General features: G+C 42.4%; 1 protein-coding gene across 1 annotated transcript; it reads right to left on the bottom strand.

The window, feature by feature from the left end:
- Positions 1-9497: 9497 nt before the first annotated feature.
- Positions 9498-19651, bottom strand: LOC104166181 (src substrate protein p85-like; the record flags this gene model as incomplete). Its single annotated transcript, XM_009706026.1, has 6 exons — positions 9498-10076; positions 10666-10737; positions 11657-11846; positions 11940-12029; positions 18883-19031; positions 19582-19651. Coding segments are annotated over 6 exons (708 nt in total), but the record flags the coding sequence as incomplete, so codon positions are not given.
- Between the last annotated feature and the right edge of the window lie 1427 nt (positions 19652-21078).

Raw genomic sequence — 21078 nt, 5'->3', positions numbered from 1 at the left:
CAACAAAACTTAAAAAAAAAAAAAGAAAGAAAATTAGATCTACCTAAGTGAATTCTGGGCACAGATCATAACCATTTTATACTCAGGCAAAGTATATGCATTCTGCGTGGTAAGAAACAGTGGAATGGTATTACTAGCAGGTGATGATTTATTAAATAAAAAAACCCCAAACAAACAAACAAAAACCAAACAAAATCCATACAGCTGTGTGTATTGGCGAACTTCAACATGTGTGTAAGTGACCAGAGAACTCTCCTGGCCGCAGACGCGGGGGGTGAGCCGTACCGCGGCTACAGAGCCGAAGCCTGAGCACAGTCCCTCCTCTGCTCCTCTGCCCAGCGCTTACGGGGGAAACAGGAGAACGGCTGTCAGGAGCAGGAGAAACAGATGGCAAGTGCGTGGAGATAGATGTTACACACATAGTAAGTGTTGTGTAGCGTGATGGCTAAAGGAGTTGTCTGGGCCAGGAGGGCTGGAGCTGTAGCCAAGCTCCGTTGTTCGGTGTAAAAACTCTGCTGCTGCTTTTCATGAGAGCATGTACATTGCTGAAATCCTGACTTCAATTACGATTTGTCTTTTTTAATTACTACCTAGGCTAGTAGGTACTTCTCCAACCTATAGTTTGGTGATCTTAATTTGGTAAAGGTTGGATATTTCTACTGTCATATACACCTAACTATTGAATTCAGAGGCAAATGTTAGAACAACAATGTCTATACAATAGGTTAATAAAGGGCAGGATTTAATCAACCATTTCTAATATGTTTAGAGTCCTTCAATATAAATAGCATTTTCTTTATAATATGGATACTTACAACTTCAATGTAGGAATATTTGAATTTGGATCTGTTTGTAGTTTTTGGCTAGAAAAGCCAAAGGCCAAAACTAACACTAAGGTTTACAGAAGGAAAAGGTTATTCAAGTACAAATTAGCAGCACTGCAGTTTTAAAAAACAGTAGACTCAGCTAGAACGAGCTCACTGGAGAATTCGTTTCCAGATTGCAATGGAAATAACACCTGATACTTAGTAGAGAAATGTTATTATAAACTTGGAATGCTACCAGACTGTATTTGAGTTCTTATACTGCTACATTAAGAAAGATTTTTGACTGCCTTTATTTTTATCAGTGCTTTGCTGACCACATTAAAGTTTCTTGCACTGTTGTGCAAACACAAGGGAGCCAGAGCCCTAAGAGGCTTAGTTAATTAGGAATTTTTTCTAGCTGGCATAAATAGATGAATTCAGGGTAAGATGATACATGCGGTAGCTTATATTTTACCAGAAACGGCAACAGCACTCTGTGTGCCTGGGAATAATAATTGATCTTGAACTTGAGCATAAAGCTACTAACGCTCACCAGGCTGGGATGCGTGTAGGCCGATGTCCAGGGCGGTTTGACACAGACAAACGTGTGCGTTTGACTCACAGCAACATTGACAATAATGTTAGAAGGAATACAAATGTAAATAAGCATGTCATTATCTAGTACCATGTAGGTTAAATGAACATATGTTGCTGAAAAAAAATGAGTAAGCAAGTGAGCTAGGGCATGGAATGGCACGCTTAAGGAGAAGCTGGCCAACAGGCCTGAGAAACGTTACCTGGGGACACAACTACTCTCTCCTGCTATTTTCCTGCCAAGAGGAAACGGTCTCAAGTTGTGCCAGGCATTGGAACGGGCTCCTCAGGGAGGTGGTGGAGTCATCGTCCCTGGAGGTGTTCAAAAAACATTTAGATGTGGCGCTTCAAGACATGGTTTAGTGGGTTTAGTGGGCATGGTGGCGTCAGCTATACGGTTGGACTTGATGATCTTTGAGGTCTCTTCCAACCATAACGATTCTATGATTCTCAGTATGGCAGGCAAGGCAACATTAGCTGATCTTGCATATAAAAGTGCTTACCCTTGTTTTAGTAAAAGAGGGTAACTTGGCTCTTCTTGGTTTCTACTGTGAAATACGAGCGCTCCAGTAAGGGCCGTTGAGAGGATGAACCCACCCATGAAACAAAGAGCTGCTCCTTGGCTCTGGCCCCGCTCTGGATCTGGCCGTTACCAGCTCCCTTTCTTCCAGAGTTTCAGCAGACATCAATTCCTGTCCAGGATTCAACAGAACACCTAATACGATTTTAAGAATGTCTTTGTACCTCTGTTGACCTACCTGAAGTTTAGTTTGTCATATGTTTTGCTTTCAATGAAAGGCCAATAATTACTGGTGCTGGGCGTGTGCACTGTAAACTTTATTCCAGAAAATCTAGACTTTTAATTTAAGATTTTTTACGTTAAATGCTAGACTGTGGACCTTAAAAAAAATTAACATGACATCACTTTCACTTAGAGCAACTACTTGTCACAGATCACTGTAGATCTAAATACGATCCAAACTACTCTCTAACAGGTATCAATTACAAGGTTGGCCAAGAGTGTTTACAAAAAAACAGAACTCTTTGAACAGCTGCAGGTAGAATTGTCTCACCTGACTTTTCCCTCTCACTGATATTATCCAGCAATGGTCTACCCATCCTAAAATAGGGACATCTCTAGCTGTTACAGTGCTACCCGGGGATTTCGTATTAGCCCTCTGCTAGCTGCCGGCACTGTTGGTCTACACCAGACTTGCGTCGTGGCCTTGCCTTGCCAATGGAGGACACTGCAGCCCAGCCATGGCCGGGGCTCACAGAAAGGACAGCAGTGATGCAGCACGGCACGTGCTGGGCAAAGCTGAGGTGTTAAACCACTCCTGCTCATCGCTCTCCTTTATTTTACCGAAAGCAGATGTGAAATCAGAAACTAGAGATACTGCAAGAGGAAACCGGCATGCGGAGGGATGCACAGAGGACTGCGTTTATCAACTGGACCTCTCTTCAGATCACAGTGTGAAACCTGGCAGCACAGCTGGCCAAAGAAACGCAGTTTAAAGCAGTGACCCAAACAGCTGTAACGGCATCTGCAATCACCGGGAGCATTTTCAACACAAAAATGCCCTGTGTAAGCAGATATAAAGGAGTAGCTCAACTATTTAAAGAAGGAAACGGGTCAAACACGTTAGTAAATGCTGTGCTTTGAGTGCTGTGCCTAGCCACACCAGCAATGCCGGGAGCTGCGGTGGGAACTCCCTGGTAGGAAAGGAGGGTCAGCGCTAACCGTCCGGACACGGCTTGAGGGTATGGCATGGCCTGACACGGGGGCACGCCTCAATAAGCCAGCAGCCATTGAGTAAGTTGTTCATGTAGTAATTCATCCTGAAATTGAACACTATTCAATTACTCCACAGGGCTATGAAATTACCATGGGACTCCTTTTAGGCTAGTGTCATCCTGTGGGCTTAAGAAAAATCTTCATTAATTCACTAATTCACCAAAGAATGTAACCTTTACAATTTTTCTGCACAGAGGAATGATGTGGGTGCACGGTGGATGCTGGCGTTGTACTTGCTCCTGCCTCAGTGCCTCCGGCACGACCTCCTATGTTTGACGGCTTCCTGGCCTCGTCTCTAATCACTGATGCTACTGAAGCAAAATATTTCTTTATCCAGTTAAAAAGTTCTAATAATTCTTCAATGACAGCTTTACTAGGCTTAAAACAGTGAGGAGAATTGCTATCAATAAAAACTATAAACCTGACATTTTCACAACTAGTCTGAGCGAAGGTAATATTATTTAGCCTCTTTGGCCTCGTTGCTAAAATGGGCAAGGAAGCAAATTGCCTAATTTCTCTAAAGCTTTTGTAGGCATAGGCCTTGCGAACCTCTCAAAAGAAAATCAATTAAATAAGATTCTCAGCGATGGTCCAGCTCCTGACTTGACGTTAGCCTGACATTTATTCTTCACTTAGGACTCCTTCTCTTGCAGTGGACCTTGTTGTCTAGATAATTAATGAATCTTGTTTAGCTTTTAATTTTTGGTATCTCTGGCATCTTGTATTTTTGCAGTATGCTGCATTACCTAAAACATCTAGAACCCAAAATCTGGACTTTGACACTGAAAGTGCTGACCTGGGAAGTCAGATGAGCCCAGCTCTCTGAGGATCATCATCTTTTTTATGGTGGGAATTCTGCTAGAAGTTTATGGTCAGACAAAACAGGTGTAGCCACCCTCCGGGCTTTGAGCTGAGCCATAAGCACAGCTTGGAGGAGAAGGCCACCAAAAGCCACCCTTTGGCTCTTGGATTCTCATTTGGGCATCCTCCTTTGCCTGTAGAAAGAGAAGAGGTGAAGGCATCTATCTGCACGGCTGTGTGATTTTTTTTTTTTTTTTCTTTTTTTTTTTTGCTTTTTGGAGCCTTTATGGAGCAGATTAGCACCATGCCTCATCTGAAGACTAACAAGCTGGTATTTTTAACTCTGAAGTGCCACTGTTTCTTTCTTTTTAGGTAGGTGTATAGATAGATAGATGGCTGCCGTGCGAACAGCCAGCTCAAACGCAAGACGTGACCATCAGCTCCTGTTCCCTGCAGGCAGAGCCCCAGCTTCCCATTTTCAGTGGGCTTAGATAATGGAAACAGCTAGATTTTCTTTTTTGGCTATTTAAATAACAGTAATTGTTTAGTTAATTTTGCCTGACTCCAAGTGGTCATTAAACTCCGGTTTTGTGGCAAGCTGTACTAGATCACCACGCACCTCTTTTTTAAGGCTCCCTTGCTGCGTGCAAGGCACTTTCCAGGCAGTCGAAGATGCATCATCCCTTTTCTGTCTCAGCTTCCCAGCTTCTGGGACAAATATGTCAAGTAAAGCTATTTTGATAAATTCAGATTCCCTTTTTGGAAGCCATCCAAGGCTGTACTCAGCGCTGCAAAGTGGAGATCGATTCTTTTTTTTTTTTTAATTCTTTTCCTCTTTCCATAGACTAATGTATCAATTTCCCTTTCGCCAACTAACTTTAGAACAGCATCTGTAAATTATGGTAGAAGCGATGTGCTCAACGTGAGGAGAATTTGAGGAAGCTTCTTCAAATTTAGTAAAAATTAAGGACCACATCATTACCATCCTGTTGATACTTAGACATGGACAAGCATGCAATAACATGCCTACGTTATTGCAGCCTGAATCTTGAAGGCTCCATGTCCCTGTATAATGTAGAAAGCCCACAGCAAGGTGAATACTAACTACATGAAATAGTAGCAGTTCTTGAGTTTCACACTGCAAGGAATCAACTTGCTGGCTGGGTATTAAACATCCGTGGGCTGCACTTTGAAAGCTCCTATTATAAGCTGAAGTCTCTCAGAAAAAGCACAGGTGGCTTTAAGGCTGCATTTGCAAAAGCACTCAGCTAAAAGTAGGTGCTTCAGATAAATATCCTTGGTAACTAGTGTGTGTTCTACTTGACATAAAAGAGACTTAAGAACTAGAATATGTTGAGATGATTGTGATGGTTGACCTTCCAGGTTCAGAAAAAAAACACAGAGGATATGCAGACCATGTGCAAGATGAATTTTTTTACTGGTATGCATTGTATCTAAGCCTAAGCACCTCTTCAGAGGAACTTTCCCCTGCCTCCCGCTCCCCTTCCTTGGTTAAGAGGCAAAAACCGGTTAGGTTGATGCTCGCTATTGAAAACCTAGGCAAAAATTAACAAGTTGGGAACGGCCCATTGCACATAAAAACCTAGCAAAATACTCCACAGCTTCAAGGCTTTATATAAAATAAATCGGATGCAGGCGCATTCTTCACCGTCCTTTTAAGCCTGCCATCTGTGCAGACTAAAAATAAAGCAGTAGCTTAAGGAGAGGTTTGATAAAATGCATCCGAGAAATGCATTGGTAAAGCTCTGCCAGGTTCTTAAAATAACTTTGAGTGCTAACCCTGCGCGCTGCAGAGGGGCTCTTCATCACTCCCATCATCCAGCCAGCCTCTACGTGACCTGCTCGCGGCGTAGGGAAACTCCAGCATCGTAAGAGAGATGCCGGCTGGCAAGGTCGCGTTAGCCAAGAGCTCTCTTGCCGTGAGAGCAAAGTTGCTGCCAAACTGGCAGGAAAGGCAGACCCAACTCAGACAATTTATCCAGGGAGGGAAAAAGAAGGCAATTAGCTACCTACCATTAACATGAGAAGATTCTCAGGCACAAAGTGGGACTAATGTACACATGTAGGGAATTACCATCGGTTTGTAGGACTGACATGAAACTTTCCATCCGCTCCATCAACAGGGGTTAGTGCCCTGCAGTCATGGGGATTTAATGCAGCTGCAGGTTGTGCCTCACCAACCTGGCACCAAGGGTACCTCATTGCTCTGAGAACTTCTCCACCACCTCCCACGTAACTGCTTGTCAAACTATGTCCTTCTCTCATTAGTGCCGCTAGCAATTATTACAGAAATAGGCAAATGAAATACTATAAAATATTTACATTAAAAAACTTTATTGAGTGTTCTTACTCTCTGCTTAATTATAATTAATTTAGAAGAATGATACTCAGAAGTGTAAATTCATCAATTGATTAGACAGTGAATAAAATCGGTGCCGCTGCTGTCTTCTGTCAGTTGAAGCCCCAGCGCGACAACGGGATTGCATTAAGAAGCAACATGATGAATTCAAAGTGCCAGGAAAGTAAATGGCTCACCCGAAGTCAGACAGTGAATCAGTAAGACATCTATTAACAGAAATTAACGGGCTTGCTCACTGCTCACATTAGTTACCCCGGAGGAGGGCTGAGCCAGCCCTTCTGATGGTAAATGCGGATGGTTTGGGGTGGGTTTCCCAGCAGCAAGCGTTTCGGCTAACTTGAGCAATTACTGCTGATGAATAAGAGTGATCTTCAAACTTCAAGACTTGACTACATCCAATCTCATAGTAGCGAGAGTACAGTCATAACACTGCTACCTAAATATACTTGACAAGATATTAAATCAATCTAGTATAGAACATCTTGCCACACTGTGATAATGAGATTAGTTGTTTAGAGATGAAACTTTCTCCATTAGGTGAGGCAATCCGTGAATAAGCTCCCAAGACTTAAGACCCCAATATTGCTGATAGCATCACCTAATTTGTTCTTCCAGCAATTCCTCCCCATCTTACTCTCTGACACAGGAGATGGACAGAGGACTGCAGTATTTTCCCCACGATGCTGTTTATGAAGATTACCCACAGCAAGATCATGCGCGGTGCCATTTCTTCGTTCCCTTTGGGCTTTTCCCTCCCTGCTAGAAGCCAATTTCTTGCCAGACAGGGAGTTGTGGCAACCTCCTCAGGGCCTGTTTGCCTTTCAGGGGCTCTGGCAGCAGCAGCCCCCATCCCCAGACCTTGCAGCCAGACCCCACACACTTTCACCCCAAAAAACAAAAGGCCTTAGGGCAGCAGCCCCCCTTTGCACGGCACCGTCCTACCTGCTCACACCGAGCCCAGGGAGGGCACGGGGGCTGCTGCCTCCCGGCAATGGGCTCATCACCCACACCCCCCCCCCTCAAATCTGCTTTCAGCCCTCTCCACCCCCTCTATTGCAGAAAGCCTACCTGCACACGAGTGTGTTCTTCTCAAGCAGCCTGTTTTTAAGTTACCTGCTACAGCAACAGTTCTCACTCATTGTAATTTAGGACTCACGGCAATGAGCTCTGAAACTTTGGATTTCCTGTTAATACAGTAGCATTAAGGAATAATTAGAAAGAGGGTGCTAAGATTTTCTTTCTTAGCATTTCCAGCAGCATATCATCAAGTATCAGATTCTCAGAAAAGTTCAGGATTAGAAACTGTAAAATATGAGGTCGCTCAGCAAGGCAGGACACTTTTCTGTGGCTGAGGCTTACAGGAGCAAAGCTTTGGGAAGCACCTGTTATGAACAAGGGCAGAACAGCTTTAAAGTGATGTAAAAGTTTATTTGACCGTAACCAATGGCCATGTTTGCAAGAGCACTCAATGTCCCGCAGCCATCAGTATTCCCAAAAGCCAGGAGCAACTCTTCTCAACAAAACCACAGCTCACCAGTATTTTTAGCAGAAGTAACATAAACCAAAAGACAAAACAGATCCTGATGCTGCTTTAAAAAAAAATTTTTTTCAAGAAAAGCATTTCTCCTTTAAGTTCACTCAAAGTCTAATTTTGATCTAAGTATTTCCACATGAGAGTAGGAGTAAAAGACAAAGCAAGTGGGTTTGTGAAGGCGAGAAGTACCTGGAAGGCAGCAGCAACCTAGAGGAATGTAGGTGCCCTTCACGACAGCACCAAGCCTCACGCAGCAGCTCTCCGGAGGAAGTAGGATTCCTTGTATGCAAGCTGGTCCCAGATAAGCTCGAGACAAGATGAACTATCCATAACAGACTGGCAAAGCAATGTAAAAATACAAAAATATTCCATGCAAATGGTTCAAAAAGTTTATTGAATATTTAATTTACAAAAATCATATCCCTATGAGGTGTTCTATGCAAAATCGGATAAAATAAACTGCATATAAAACCCAACCCTAGTAATGCAAATACAACGAGAAATGAGACCATGGAAAGGAAAAAAAAATAATAATCATGACAGACATATGACATTCATTAAGGATTGTCCCAACCATCCAAGAATCGGTTCATCATGATGCCTTCTTCCTAGATACATTATACATTTTACCATTTTATACAGGTCTTCTATATTCCGTTGCCCCAAATTTAGAGTTTATAAGATTTCTTTGCATTCTTTCTTAGCTACTACACCAGTTCTGCCATTCTGATTTTGATCGGAAGGTGGAAACAGACAGGACATACATTGAACACGGGCACTATTAGATGCAACTTGCTATCTTTGGTAGGGACCCTAAATCTGCAGTGCAGTCACCTTTCTAGAATGACAAGAATTTCAGTTTTAGTTTTGGCAAAGAACAGGTTTAATTTTGTTGTTTAGTAGAACATTACCGGCAGCTTCTATCAAACATACAAAAAAGTATAGTTGTCTCCTGTATGGTTTAAAAGTGGACACCATTTATACGGGTTTTAAATCTAAGTACTTGTATTAACATTCCTTGACTCAAATATGGTTACATAAAATGTCAGTACTGCACAGCAGGCCGTTCCCTGTATGATGTATTACACACAGAGTACAACTGCAATTCCATCCTGCCTTTTTTCTCCCATCTAAAGCAATGAGACTACTCCTGCAGGTAGTCACATAGATTTGGATGCCAGTTTCCCTATGAACAAGTAGGAATCTTGCTGAGTGGAACTCAACACTTCTATAGTAACTTTTCCAAGTTTTCCTGGGAAAGAGGAGGGTGAAACAAAAACAAAATGTAAAGAAAGTTGTAAAAAAACAATCGGTGCTAGAGTGTTTGCAGCTCTCCTCTGGGATAACATGAGCAGGAGGAGCAGGATTAGGGGGAAAAGAAAAAAAAAGGGGGGGGGGAAGATATCAATGCGAGAGTCAAGGAACTTCACTGTAAACAGAAGGAAAAAGTAACCAGACTGTTTCCTTCATAACATTAATATTCCATAAATATTGGACAGTATTTGATTAACTGCCATTAGCTGCAACTTTCAAGCATTCTCTTTGCTTTTTCAAGCACTATCTGGAATAGAAAAGAAAAATTACACACCTTCCCAGTCCTCCCCGCTCCCGCTTAGTAGAAATGCAAATAACTTGCATAGCCATGATTTTCTTAGCTGGAAACATTTAGTGGAAGACTAACTAGACTTAAACACTAAGTAAATCCGCTCACTTATGAGTAAAACATGCAATATTACAACAGACAGCTAATTGTCCTTGAGAAGGCTTTTTATGACAATTGCTAATTTGGCAGAGAAGAAATGTTTCCAAATGCATGAAAATAATTTTAAGAGCCATAGTGAAGAACATAGTAGTTACAATATATTAGCGATTTCTGTGGCATAAACATTTTAAAAAGCATCAGCAAAGTATTAAATATAAAAGCAATATGTATATACCCCTCCATCCTCAGAAAAGCATCATGATTTGTAGTGTATTAAGTCAGATTTTTTGACTGGGGAATTAAGGCATAACCAGTAGACAATAGTCTTTATTGTCTCAGCTCCACGTAATTTGCAGGGAACAACCCATATCGGCCTTTGCAGACACCCCTCCACCAGCCGTCATCGATCATTTCTATGTTTGTGATGATGTCATCTGGGTCAAAGGAAATCTCGTCATCACCCGCTGGAGAGAGAGTGGAAGAGGCTCAGTATTCACACAGCAGCAGTCCCCACACAACAATCTCACCTATCAACCCAACATCGCTAAAAATAAGAGACACCCATCGCTCTCCTCTCTTCCATCAGGTTGTTTGAAGCAGGGCACTAGGCAAGGACAATCTGTAAAGACGGACGCTTTCTCATTCTCTGGAGTGATGAAGTAGTCGGTTCTTACCTACTGCATTTTGGGTGCGTTTCTAACTTAGAGCAACAATTGCTACCTAACACACCGAGAACCACTTTAGTTCCTTGATCTCTCTTCAGAATTCACCAGTCAAGACTTTAAACCACTATGTACACCAAGGGTTTAACAATAGTGTTAACACTTGGTTAAAAAAGATTTTGAAAACTCCTACCATTTCCAGAAACAGTGGCTAGTAGTTTTCAAAAGTGCCAAAACGCTACTGCTAAATCACTGAATCTCTAATTCTTCATATCTTAATTTCATATATTCCTACAAGAGACTACAAGATAAAAGGCAAAGGAAAAATCCAGACTTATCTGTGCAGAACAGAGTTTTCAAAGACAAGGTTAAAAACAAGAGCTTTGCTTACCAGCTTGATAATCATAAAGGGCTATGGCTGTAATTCCAAGTTCATTTTCGTATTCATCATAAGCATTTTCTTCTACAGAGAAGAGAAAAATTGAAAGCATGAAGCACACTACCTACACACCCCCAGTTCTTTTCTATGGTGCTCCTCCTTTAATTCTACTGCTAACCCACATAGGAAGCAGGGAACAAACTATGCAAGTTTTTAGCAGACGTTCCTTCTGAAATGGATTTTCTCCCTAAATTACACACAATTAAAGCCTGAAAGGAAGTGTTCACAAGTAGGCATTTAATATAGTATAAAATAAAAATGATCAGCCTTATAACACTTTTGTAAAATATGACAGAACAACAACTGAGCCCAAGATCACTGTCTAAGAGACTTTTTAATCCAAGTTAAGTGTGCATGTTGGGGGGGAAAAAGGGGCCTGTTTAAAATCCCCAGGTTCTTGTACCAGAGCAAGCAGGTTCATTCTTCACACCTCATCGAGTAACCAGAAGAGGTGCAAAAAGCAGGATTTCAAAAGAACCTAATTCTTGCAATTTCATTACTTTCAGACATCCTTACTCCCTTACCAGCACAGAACACATCCCATCAATTTCAAAGTCCAAGAATTGTTGACAGAATTTTTTGCTTGGTAGGCCAGCACTGGCTCAACACACATTTCATTTCCATCTCTGTGCTTTCTTCTCCAGCTGAGCTGCATTACATAGGGTGGAAATGGCTACTCCTAAATTTCTTTTTGAACTGATACCCTAGAGAGCACTGTAATTATTCTGACATCACCTCACAAAAGTTAAGCAATTTCAACCTTGCTCTAGCCATATCTTAATTTCCTAATCAAAGTTTGTTGGTGAAGAATCTAAAAAGTCTCATCAGGCTAAGACTTCAGAAAACCAGGACAGCGTGCTATCAGCACAACTATTCATTAAGTCGTGGCAGAAGGAAATAATCTTTATCTTAAAGGGTTTCATATCAGAAACAAACACTCTACCTGCTTGGTAATGGTCTCCTGCCCCTGCCACTTCATACACAGTCTCTGGTTCATATTCTGCCTCTCGCTGACTCCCTGCTTCTTGGTAGTCCGACTCTGCAGCTTTGTAGCTGGGCTCTGGCTCATGCGCAGCTGAATATGTTGTGCTGGAATTCTTGTAGGCAGAGTCTGCTTGATAGGAAACTGCATCCTGCAGAAACACAAGTGAGGTTCGTCAGGGTTTTGTAAAAAAGTTCCTACACTTAGGATCAAAAACCAGGTACTAAAAGTGATTCTAACAAACCTCATAGACTGGGCTTGAGGGTGCCTTCTGCTCAGCTGGCTGCGTGGTAGGAGATGGTGGTGGAGTTTGTTTTTTGGCTTTAGCTTGTTCCTAAATTGAAGAAAAGAAAAACTTCAGTGCAGTTTAATCACTGATGTCATGACACTGAAGAAGAAACAACCCTCCAATAAGAAAGACAGACAGCATATTCTGCAATAAACTGATGCGAGCAGGGAGCAGAAGAGGACTGGACTGGCTGGATCGTTAGACCTGCCTGAAGGTTTAGACCAGCTGTACAGTAAAGCCTCAAAATACAGCACAGCAGAAGAGAAAAAGTGAAAAAACAAAAACTGCACAGTACATATGCATGCATGCGTTTAAAAACAGAGTACCCAGTGTTCTTTGGCACATTTCCATAGAAGCTGCAGGGTTTCTGTGTTCAGTATATTTGTTCTATTCATGAGCTGGCTGGGCCTCATGTCCCATTTTAGCCTAAGTTTAGAGAACCCAAAGCCTGCATGTTCTAATTATAAAACTGATACGTTATCTTTAATGAGAAATGATCCTGCAAGCTCTTGCAGGACTGCAAAACACCTGTCAAAGCAAGACTGAATAGCTCAGATAAAACTAGGTCCTATATGCTAACAATGTAGGATTAAAATGTTCAGAAGAGTTCCATGTGGCAGAAATAAAAGTAGCATTGCTATTGTATTCTGCGACACAAAGAATGCAGATCTGAATCAAGTGTTTTGGCACTCAAGCATTCCACACTGTGCCACCCCACCTGTGAATCAAAGGGCAAATCCACACTCATCTTTAGAAAGCCATTCATTAGGAAGCCAGGATACCATAGCAAAAAAGATGCTACGTTGCTTGCATGACTTAAAAAAGACTGTCAACTAGCTATTTCATTTTGCTTCTCTTTACCACAAGAGATAAGAAAACTGTGCATCTAGGGCCAAATTTCCTTCTTTACTGTAAAAAAGAGGAGAGAATACATGTTATGGGAGACTGTGCACTCCACTTGCTTAGGTCCATGAAGCTGTAACTCCCTAAAGGATTCTCAGGAGAAACTGTGGTCCAGAGATGAAGTGATAGGACTCTGTTACAAAAACAATCCTTCCTTTCCTTTGTTTGTCACAGCTCAGAAAAAATACGTCTAACAAAGAAAGCAAAGCACGTCTTGAGAACAGGGCCAGCTTTGAAGACAATTCAAAGCTCAGTGCTGTCCTTTCCGGGGAAAAAAAAAAAAATCAAATCTGTCCTGATGCAAACAGTCCTCCCCCTCTCTTAACTCCTGTGCTACAGATAAAAAAAGCACCAGCAAAGTGTTTATTAGAAGTCAAATCTAAGTTTGGGGACAAATTAAGTAGTATCAATCCATTAACAATGTCAAACATGGCAACAGTTTGAATAATTTGTCCCAGGAAATGGGTCTCTGCAATCCAGACTACAGTTTAGGATAGCCACATAATTGCCATAAAACATTTAAATTGCACAGTCCCCCCTCAGGCAGGGTTTCTTCCACACTGAAATGCTCCACGTGAAAGAGCATCCTGCCTTATTCTCTAAGGTAGCAGAGGCTAGCGAAATCATGAATCACTCATCGATTCAAACCAGCAGTTAAAGTAGAGCTCCCTGAACACTGTGTGACACATGCGAAAAGCAAAACAGAAAAAGGATTACCAGTAAACAGAGTTCTTGAAGGAACGCAGTCCATATGTACATTCCCATTGTGGGAGTATGTATGCCTACATACTTTCTTAAAGTGACAGAACTTTTTGTCTGTGCAAGGAAGTTTACTTAAAGAAATAAAGTTCATTTAAGTCAAAGTCCATCTCCACCCTTTACAGTATCTGTGGATGGTGTGACTTGCATCCCTCCCCTTTTCATGCTCAGCTTGTGAGCAAGGGGCAGTGCAACCAGTGCCATTTCAGTTCCCCTTAACCTCATCCTCCCTCACTGTCTGCAGAATCACACAATTAACCAGAGAGATGTTCAGTCTGGAAGAACATTGATCATCTGGTTATGGTGAAGTTTAAATACCAGCTTTGGAAAAAAACTTCAAATGTGTCCAGGCAACAGAATCTTTGATGAAGCACACAAAAATCAAGCATAACGGCTTGAATTTAACCCACACTTACAGCAAAAATAACAGTAAAGAAAGAAAGTAATTTTTGAGACAGAAAAGGAGGGGGGTGGGGAAGACATAACAGTTCAATGGCTCATGAGAACCTGTGTTACATTTAAAGCCTTCTGGAGAACTGTTCCCTCAGCAGGAGGAAACCTCAATGAAAAGCTGAAATGGGCAACAAAAGCCTAAATTCACCACCCTTCATCCACAGATCTTATTTAAGAGTGTGTGATCACACAAAATGAATGGCAAGAGAGCTAATGGAGAAGCTGAACTTCTACCCCCACTCAGTCCAGACTACAAACCCATGCAACGGAAGGGAACGCTCAGCAGAAAGCCTGACTACTTTGGCATGATACGTATGATCAGTCATCTCCTTCTCACTGGTTAAAAAAATGGCTCCAACTGGGTTGGAATAGGAATAGTCTAACTGAGAGCCATTCAGCATCTGTAGCGTGAAGTGGATTGTTTCAAGACTGCGATGAGCGAGACAGACAAACTGTTGCACAGGTCAGATGGAGAGAACTGAGGAAGTCACTGAAAGGCAAAGGTGGCCCAGTACCAAAATGCACAGGCCACACTGGGACAATGAGAGCCAACAGGATGATGTCCTGCCTTACCCTAACCACAGCACTTGGCAGCAGAGGTACCTGGAGAAACACATGCACCAGTCCACTTGGCCAATCTCAGGGTCATCCCCAAGACCAAGGCTGGACACAAATCTTCTCTGAAAAAGAAGCATCAATACTTTCTGTGTCAGCTGTGCAACCTTTCAAAAAAATTCACATGGCCACTAGAGCAGATTTCCCACTTCTCACTGAGGACTGCAAGACTGCTCATCTATCAGAGTTGAAAGAGTGACATGTGTGAACTTCAGAGAGTCCTGTTCTCCCCACACCTATCGCTTAGGGCAACTGCTGCCTCGAGGGAACAGAGGATCTCTCCTAAACCATATTATACTGGCATCACTCATAAACAAAGCAGGAAAGCTCTGTCCTCAAAATGGACCAGATCTCCAGAGCACTGGCACGTAGCTGCTGCTCCTTGTAAAAATGGAACTGTGGTGCAATGAAATCACACAGTATTTTAGAATATACCGATATCCCTACTTGTCAAGACGGAGGGAACATAAACATACAGAAAAGATCAGTATGAGGTATCAGAGTTGCCACAAGCCCTAGAAGAGAAACACTTTCATGAGGCAGTTGCCCAAGAGGTGAAGCACTGCATTGAGGATAAAGTACCCTGGGATCCTGCAACAAGAGAACTCTTACCACCTGCCCTACTTGTCAAGACGGAGGGAACATAAAGGGCATGCCCCTGGAGACACAGCTGCCATCACATGAAGTACCTCCTTGCATCTTGAGGAACGTTAATCTCCTTGTAGCAAAGGTGCAGAGCAAAAAACAAACAAAGGGAACTGTGGTGCAATGAAATCACACAGTATTTTAGAATATACCGATATCCCTACTTGTCAAGACGGAGGGAACATAAACATACAGAAAAGATCAGTATGAGGTATCAGAGTTGCCACAAGCCCTAGAAGAGAAACACTTTCATGAGGCAGTTGCCCAAGAGGTGAAGCACTGCATTGAGGATAAAGTACCCTGGGATCCTGCAACAAGAGAACTCTTACCACCTGAGAGCTGGTAATTGCTCTGTGATAATGAGTAAAGTTTTTTACTTCAGAACATTCTCTTTAAGACTCAGGTGTTCAAGGATGGGCTGCACTGTTTACAGGGGGTGGTCTTTTGCAGAATCCCCTAGAAACAACCAAATCAAAGTAAGGAAGTAACAGTCCTCAGTTGAGGAGTGTTGCCTAGAAACTACCATCAGCTCTTGATGATGACCTAAGAAGCTTTAGATAGGCTAACCAAGAAGTCCTAAAACCACCAGACGCCTTGTCCAAGAGTGAAGCAGAAGTAGTGATTATGGAATGGAGTTACTGTCAGGTGCAAATATGCACCTCAGAGAAAAAAAATGAAAGAGCAGGATGAATGCTGAGAAAGTCCATTTTCCTTTGGGACTGATACTTCTTAGCAATTCTCAGCAGTAACTGGAAGCAAGGGCTGTCCAAAGTGATCTCATGGATGCAAAATAGCCTTATTAACAATGTGACACTTGTGATATCCATCAACCTGCATCATGGTTCTTCCTTATTTGGAGAACTGTAAAAGTAGCTACCAAATTAAATCCTGCAAAGATAATAATGCTGCTTGCCGGTAAGTCACAAGTCCTAACGCTATCCAGATCCAACGTGCTGACAGAGGAAACCAAGTGCCAAGAAAAGGCAGATCTCCTGAAGGAGGAGTGAAGCTGCACTTTCAAGAGCAATGTACACCTCAAGGTTGTCTCCAGGTTGTGTTCAAAAAGAATATTCGTTCCCATTCTTCATCACCCCATGGAACAGACACCAGAGCTGGGGGACTACAGCTCTTTGACTAGAGTTGCAGCGTTGCTGGCAAGAACAAGGACTGGGGAGGATAAGGAGTGAAAAATTACTTTGTTAGGGAAACAACTAGGTATTAGTCCTAGACACTGGTGATGCATAAGCTTAAACACACTGGAACATGCTGGGAACAGCAGACAGTAGCTCAGGAGCAAGAGACAGCCTGGCACTAGCTAGAGGAGCTATGGGGCTACCAGCTGAATGGCTACACCAGAGGAAGGTGGTGACACACACTGATAGCATTTTGCTGTGGCTCCGAGTGAGCAACTGCTGAGGCATGCAACTTTCCTCATCTGAATTGCTCCCAGAGCAACTATACAGACTGGATGCATTTCAGCTTTACTGCTCTGAGGAAAGGGGAACCAAGTGATTCTCCTTAAGGCAAACATTCAACTTTTCTGTCATGCTGGAGGTTGGTGCCAATGCTGAAGATGACACAGAGCAGTCCAAGTTGACTAACATTCACAGCGGCACCCTGGAGCAGGCTCGCTGACCTTATCAAATAGAAAAGACTGAATTCTCAACTTCAGCTTTATCTCTTCCTCTCCCAGCTTTAAGAGAGCAGCAGATGCTGTGTTAAAGGTGTAACATGTTTTTCTCCAGGACAGTAAAGAAACCCAAACAGTGGTTGGGGGAAGGTATTAAAGTCCACAAAGTCCACAGGGATGAAAGGCAGCATTAGAAGAAATCACTGATACACAAAGATGAACTCCCATTCATCTTGTGATACATGTATGCAGTGAACACATGCTCACACTGTACATCTTGAAGTCATAAGGCAAGAGAGGTGATAAGCTGAAAGAAAAAAGAAAAAAAACCAAGGCAGCAACACTTTAGATGGAGAGATTTAATTTATCCCATAAAGCTAAAATTTCCTAAACTTCAAACACAACTCAGAAATAAGTTAGCAGTTTTCAGACGTCAAACTATACATGATACATGAGCCATACAGTTTCAGCACAGCAAAACCACAGAGCTATTTCAGAAGCAGCGCTGGCCTGCACACCTGTGAAGAGCAGAGTTGAGAAGCCAAACCACTGAACCAGGCAGGGGAACTGATTCGGGTTAATGAGATGTTTTATTTGTTAGGGGTAATTTTCCACTTTTGTGTGACTATACAGATGCTTTGCTGGCATAAAGAATAAGGTAGCTCGAGAGCGATGCCATTAGCAGCCATGCTGGTTTAGGCTAGCTTAGTTAATGTGAAGTAACGTGCAGTTTCACCACAGTGTATTTTCCTTAGCTTAGGAAGATCAGAGCTAGGTTACTGTAAGCCTACCATGCATTTAGTTTTTCATACTTGTAAAACAAATTATTTACATCAAGTCTAAATTTGTGATGAATTAGACCATACTGAGGGAACGGGATGAAGACAACACCCTGACATCCTGTAGCAGCATCCCGCTAAGGGGAAGTACCTACCACATCTGAGAAACCAGTCATTGGGTTTCAAGTATGAGGCCATGATATCAGTGTAACAGCATGGGACCACAAGGGAAACTGTCACAGAGGCTCTGGACAAACACTGCACGAAAGGTTAAATAGCTGCAGAGAGCAGCCCCTCAGGATGACTGATGATAAGGCACCTCAGGCATTGTGTAACAAAAGCAAATGAACAAGACGTGAAGGACAAGTTACTATTAAGGCACTAGTCCTTCCATCTCAGCAGGACAGTTTCACCAAATATCTGCTTTATAGCATTTGCGTAAGATGTAGTTTCTGACTAAACATTTCCTGGAATTATTTTGCTTAAGAACAACACAAAAATCATGAAGCTTTTAACCATGCCAATGCCAAACTAATTTTCTTAATTCCCAAACTAAGATTCAGTTAATATTTGGAAGATTATTTCCCCTAATCTCATGGGTGTGTGCTATACCAATGGGTGATACCACCTCCATCTTCCACAACACTGGTTCCAAAAAATCAGCATCACCAGCTATCACCATGGTATTAAACTTCTTGAACGAGCATTCATACAGGGCCTTTTGAGGACCACATGTGTCTGCCCTTATAAGCTCCTCTGTGCCCAAGGGAATCCGGTATTACCAAAAGGCAGAAGTACAGTAGGAAAAGGTCAGGCTGCAAAGATTAGTGGTCAAAACTAGCATACATATTTTGGGATAGGCTAAATAAAAAAAATATATATTATTGTTACTATCACCCTATCTGATGCCTGACACACATATGGTGCACGCTCACAGAAGGTTGGAGTAGCAAACCAGTAAAGCACAGGTACAAACACAGCCAAACATACAGAGAGCTTTAAAGCCTAGCTGGAAAGAAGAAAAGTATCTTTTCTTAAAAGGTTCTCTTTTCTCCCAGCACTGCATTGAAACACAGTAGACACACTGCTCAAACAGGATTTGAATCTTACTGACCTCCAGTTTCCTTCGAGCCTCCTCCTGTTCTTGTTTCTCCCTGGCCATTCTCTGTGCCCTCTCAGCTTCTGCCTTCCTTCGGTCTTCCTGCTCTTTTTCCTTGGCTAAGTTTTCAAAGTTAGCTCGGATGCTGCTTGTTTTATTAGCAACTGTAACATTTTAAAAAAATTAAGTCAAATGTTGTTGTTAAAGGTTCTGTATAAAGGTAGCCTGGAATGAGGTTTTTGTACAAATTTCTCCTAGGATTGAACAGTTTTCTGCTTTGCTGCTCTCCGAGCTCACAGCCCATTCAGGAAAGTTCTTCTATTCCTCTTTCTCCCTCTCCCCTTCCCAGCCCAAACTCCTTGTGCACCACATTTCTCTTGTATAAAAACCTCTGCAACGCTTCTTCCTTCTCTCCTTCATGGTACAATCTCCATTGCTCTGCTCTGCTACCCAGTCTGTTCTCCAATTTGATGCTTTTTCATTCTCCCTTCCTCAACTCTGATGATCCTCAAGGAAAAAAAACCAAAACAAACCCCAACAAAGCAAAACAACCTCTAAAGGGAGGTGGGAGAGAGTAGTTGAGGTTATTAGAGACTTGCAAATACAGCAGTTCCCTCTAGATGATTCTTACTCAGCACTCCTCTATCAACAGTAATATCCCGGGCTTTTGAACATTATCACCTCCAAAGAAAGGATTTGGGATCAATGCCTTACCAGCTTCTATCGGCTTGGTCTTCTGGTAAGTTGATGTTGGTTTCTCAATATCTTCAAAAGTTGCTGCATTCTATCAGTAAGGAGAAAAAGAGTACGTTTAAAAAACCACAAGTGCATGAAGACATTCAAATAACTTCAATCTGTGACATTTTATTGTGATATTGCCCCTACGGCTTTTTTCAGAACTGCAAAACAAAATCAGGAAGAATCAAAACTTCACAAATGGAATAATCCTCTCTGTAAGACAAACTACATAAGAATTAATCTTCAGGGGCAGGTTTAAACTCATTAAAATCCTATTAATTAAAAAAAAATGTAGCTTATGAACAGATGACTCAACAGAACTAAAAATGAGGCAATGTCCTAAACATTTATGGTGTAGCTGTTGCTGTTCTAAATCCACGTTGTGCAGGATTTCTACCAAGGTAAAAGCATCCAGTTCCCTTAAAGAAGCAGATTTTGAGTATTTTGAGAACAGTATTCAAAATACAAGTTTTTTTTAATGAATCGTCTTGAGTCCTGAAGCCACAAGTCCCACTGGACCTGCTGTTTGCAAACAGAGAAGGACTTGTGGGTGATGTGATGGTTGGAGGCTGTCTTGGGCGTAGTGATCACGAAACAACAGTTTTTGATTCTTGGAGAAGCAAGGAGGAGGGTCAGCAGAACTATTACCCTGAACTTCCGGAGGGCAGACTTTGGTCTGTTCAGGAGACTGTTTGACAGAGTCCCTTGGGAGGCAGTCCTGAAGGGGAAAGGAGTCCAGGAAGGCCAGACATTCTTCAAGAATGAAACCTTAAAAGCACAAGAGCAGGCCGCCCTCATGTACCAAAAGATACGCCAGCGGGGAAGACCACTGGCCTGGCTGAAGAGAGAACTTTGGCTGGAACTCAGGAAAAAAAGAGTTTATGGCCTTTGGAAGAAGAGGCAGGCAACTCAGGAGGACTACAAGGATGTCATCGAGATTATGCAGAGAGAAAATTAGAAGGGCCAAAGCCCAACTAGAACTTAACCTGGCTACTGCCATAAAAGACAATAAAAAAAGTTTCTATAAACACATTAGGAATAAAAGAAGGGCTAAGGAGAATCTCCATCCTTTATTGGATGCAGGGGTGAAACGTAGTGACAACGGATGAGGAAAGGGCTGAGGTACTTAATGCCTTCTTTGCCCAAGTCTTTAACAGTAAGACCAGTTGTTCTCTGGGGTCCTAGCCTCCTGAGCTGAAAGACAGGGAACAGAATGAAGCCCCCATAATCCAAGGGGAAATGGTCAGTGACCTGCTGCACCACTTGGACACACACAAGTCTATGAAGCAGGATGGAATCCACCCAAGGGTGCTGAGGGAGCTGACGGAAGTGCTCATCAAGTCACTTTCCATCATTTATCAGCAGTGCTGGCTAACTGGGGAGGTCCCAGTTGACTGAAGGTTAGCAAATATGATGTCCATCTACAAGAAGGGCCAGAAGGAGGATCTGAGGAACTACAGACCTGTCCGCCTG

This window comes from Cariama cristata, unplaced genomic scaffold (genome assembly GCF_000690535.1).
Source record: "Cariama cristata isolate BGI_N322 unplaced genomic scaffold, ASM69053v1 scaffold8798, whole genome shotgun sequence".
Classification (NCBI taxonomy): Eukaryota; Metazoa; Chordata; class Aves; order Cariamiformes; family Cariamidae; genus Cariama; species Cariama cristata.
The sequence above is the reverse complement of the archived record's forward strand: the minus strand, read 5'-3'. Positions and strand labels throughout refer to the sequence as shown.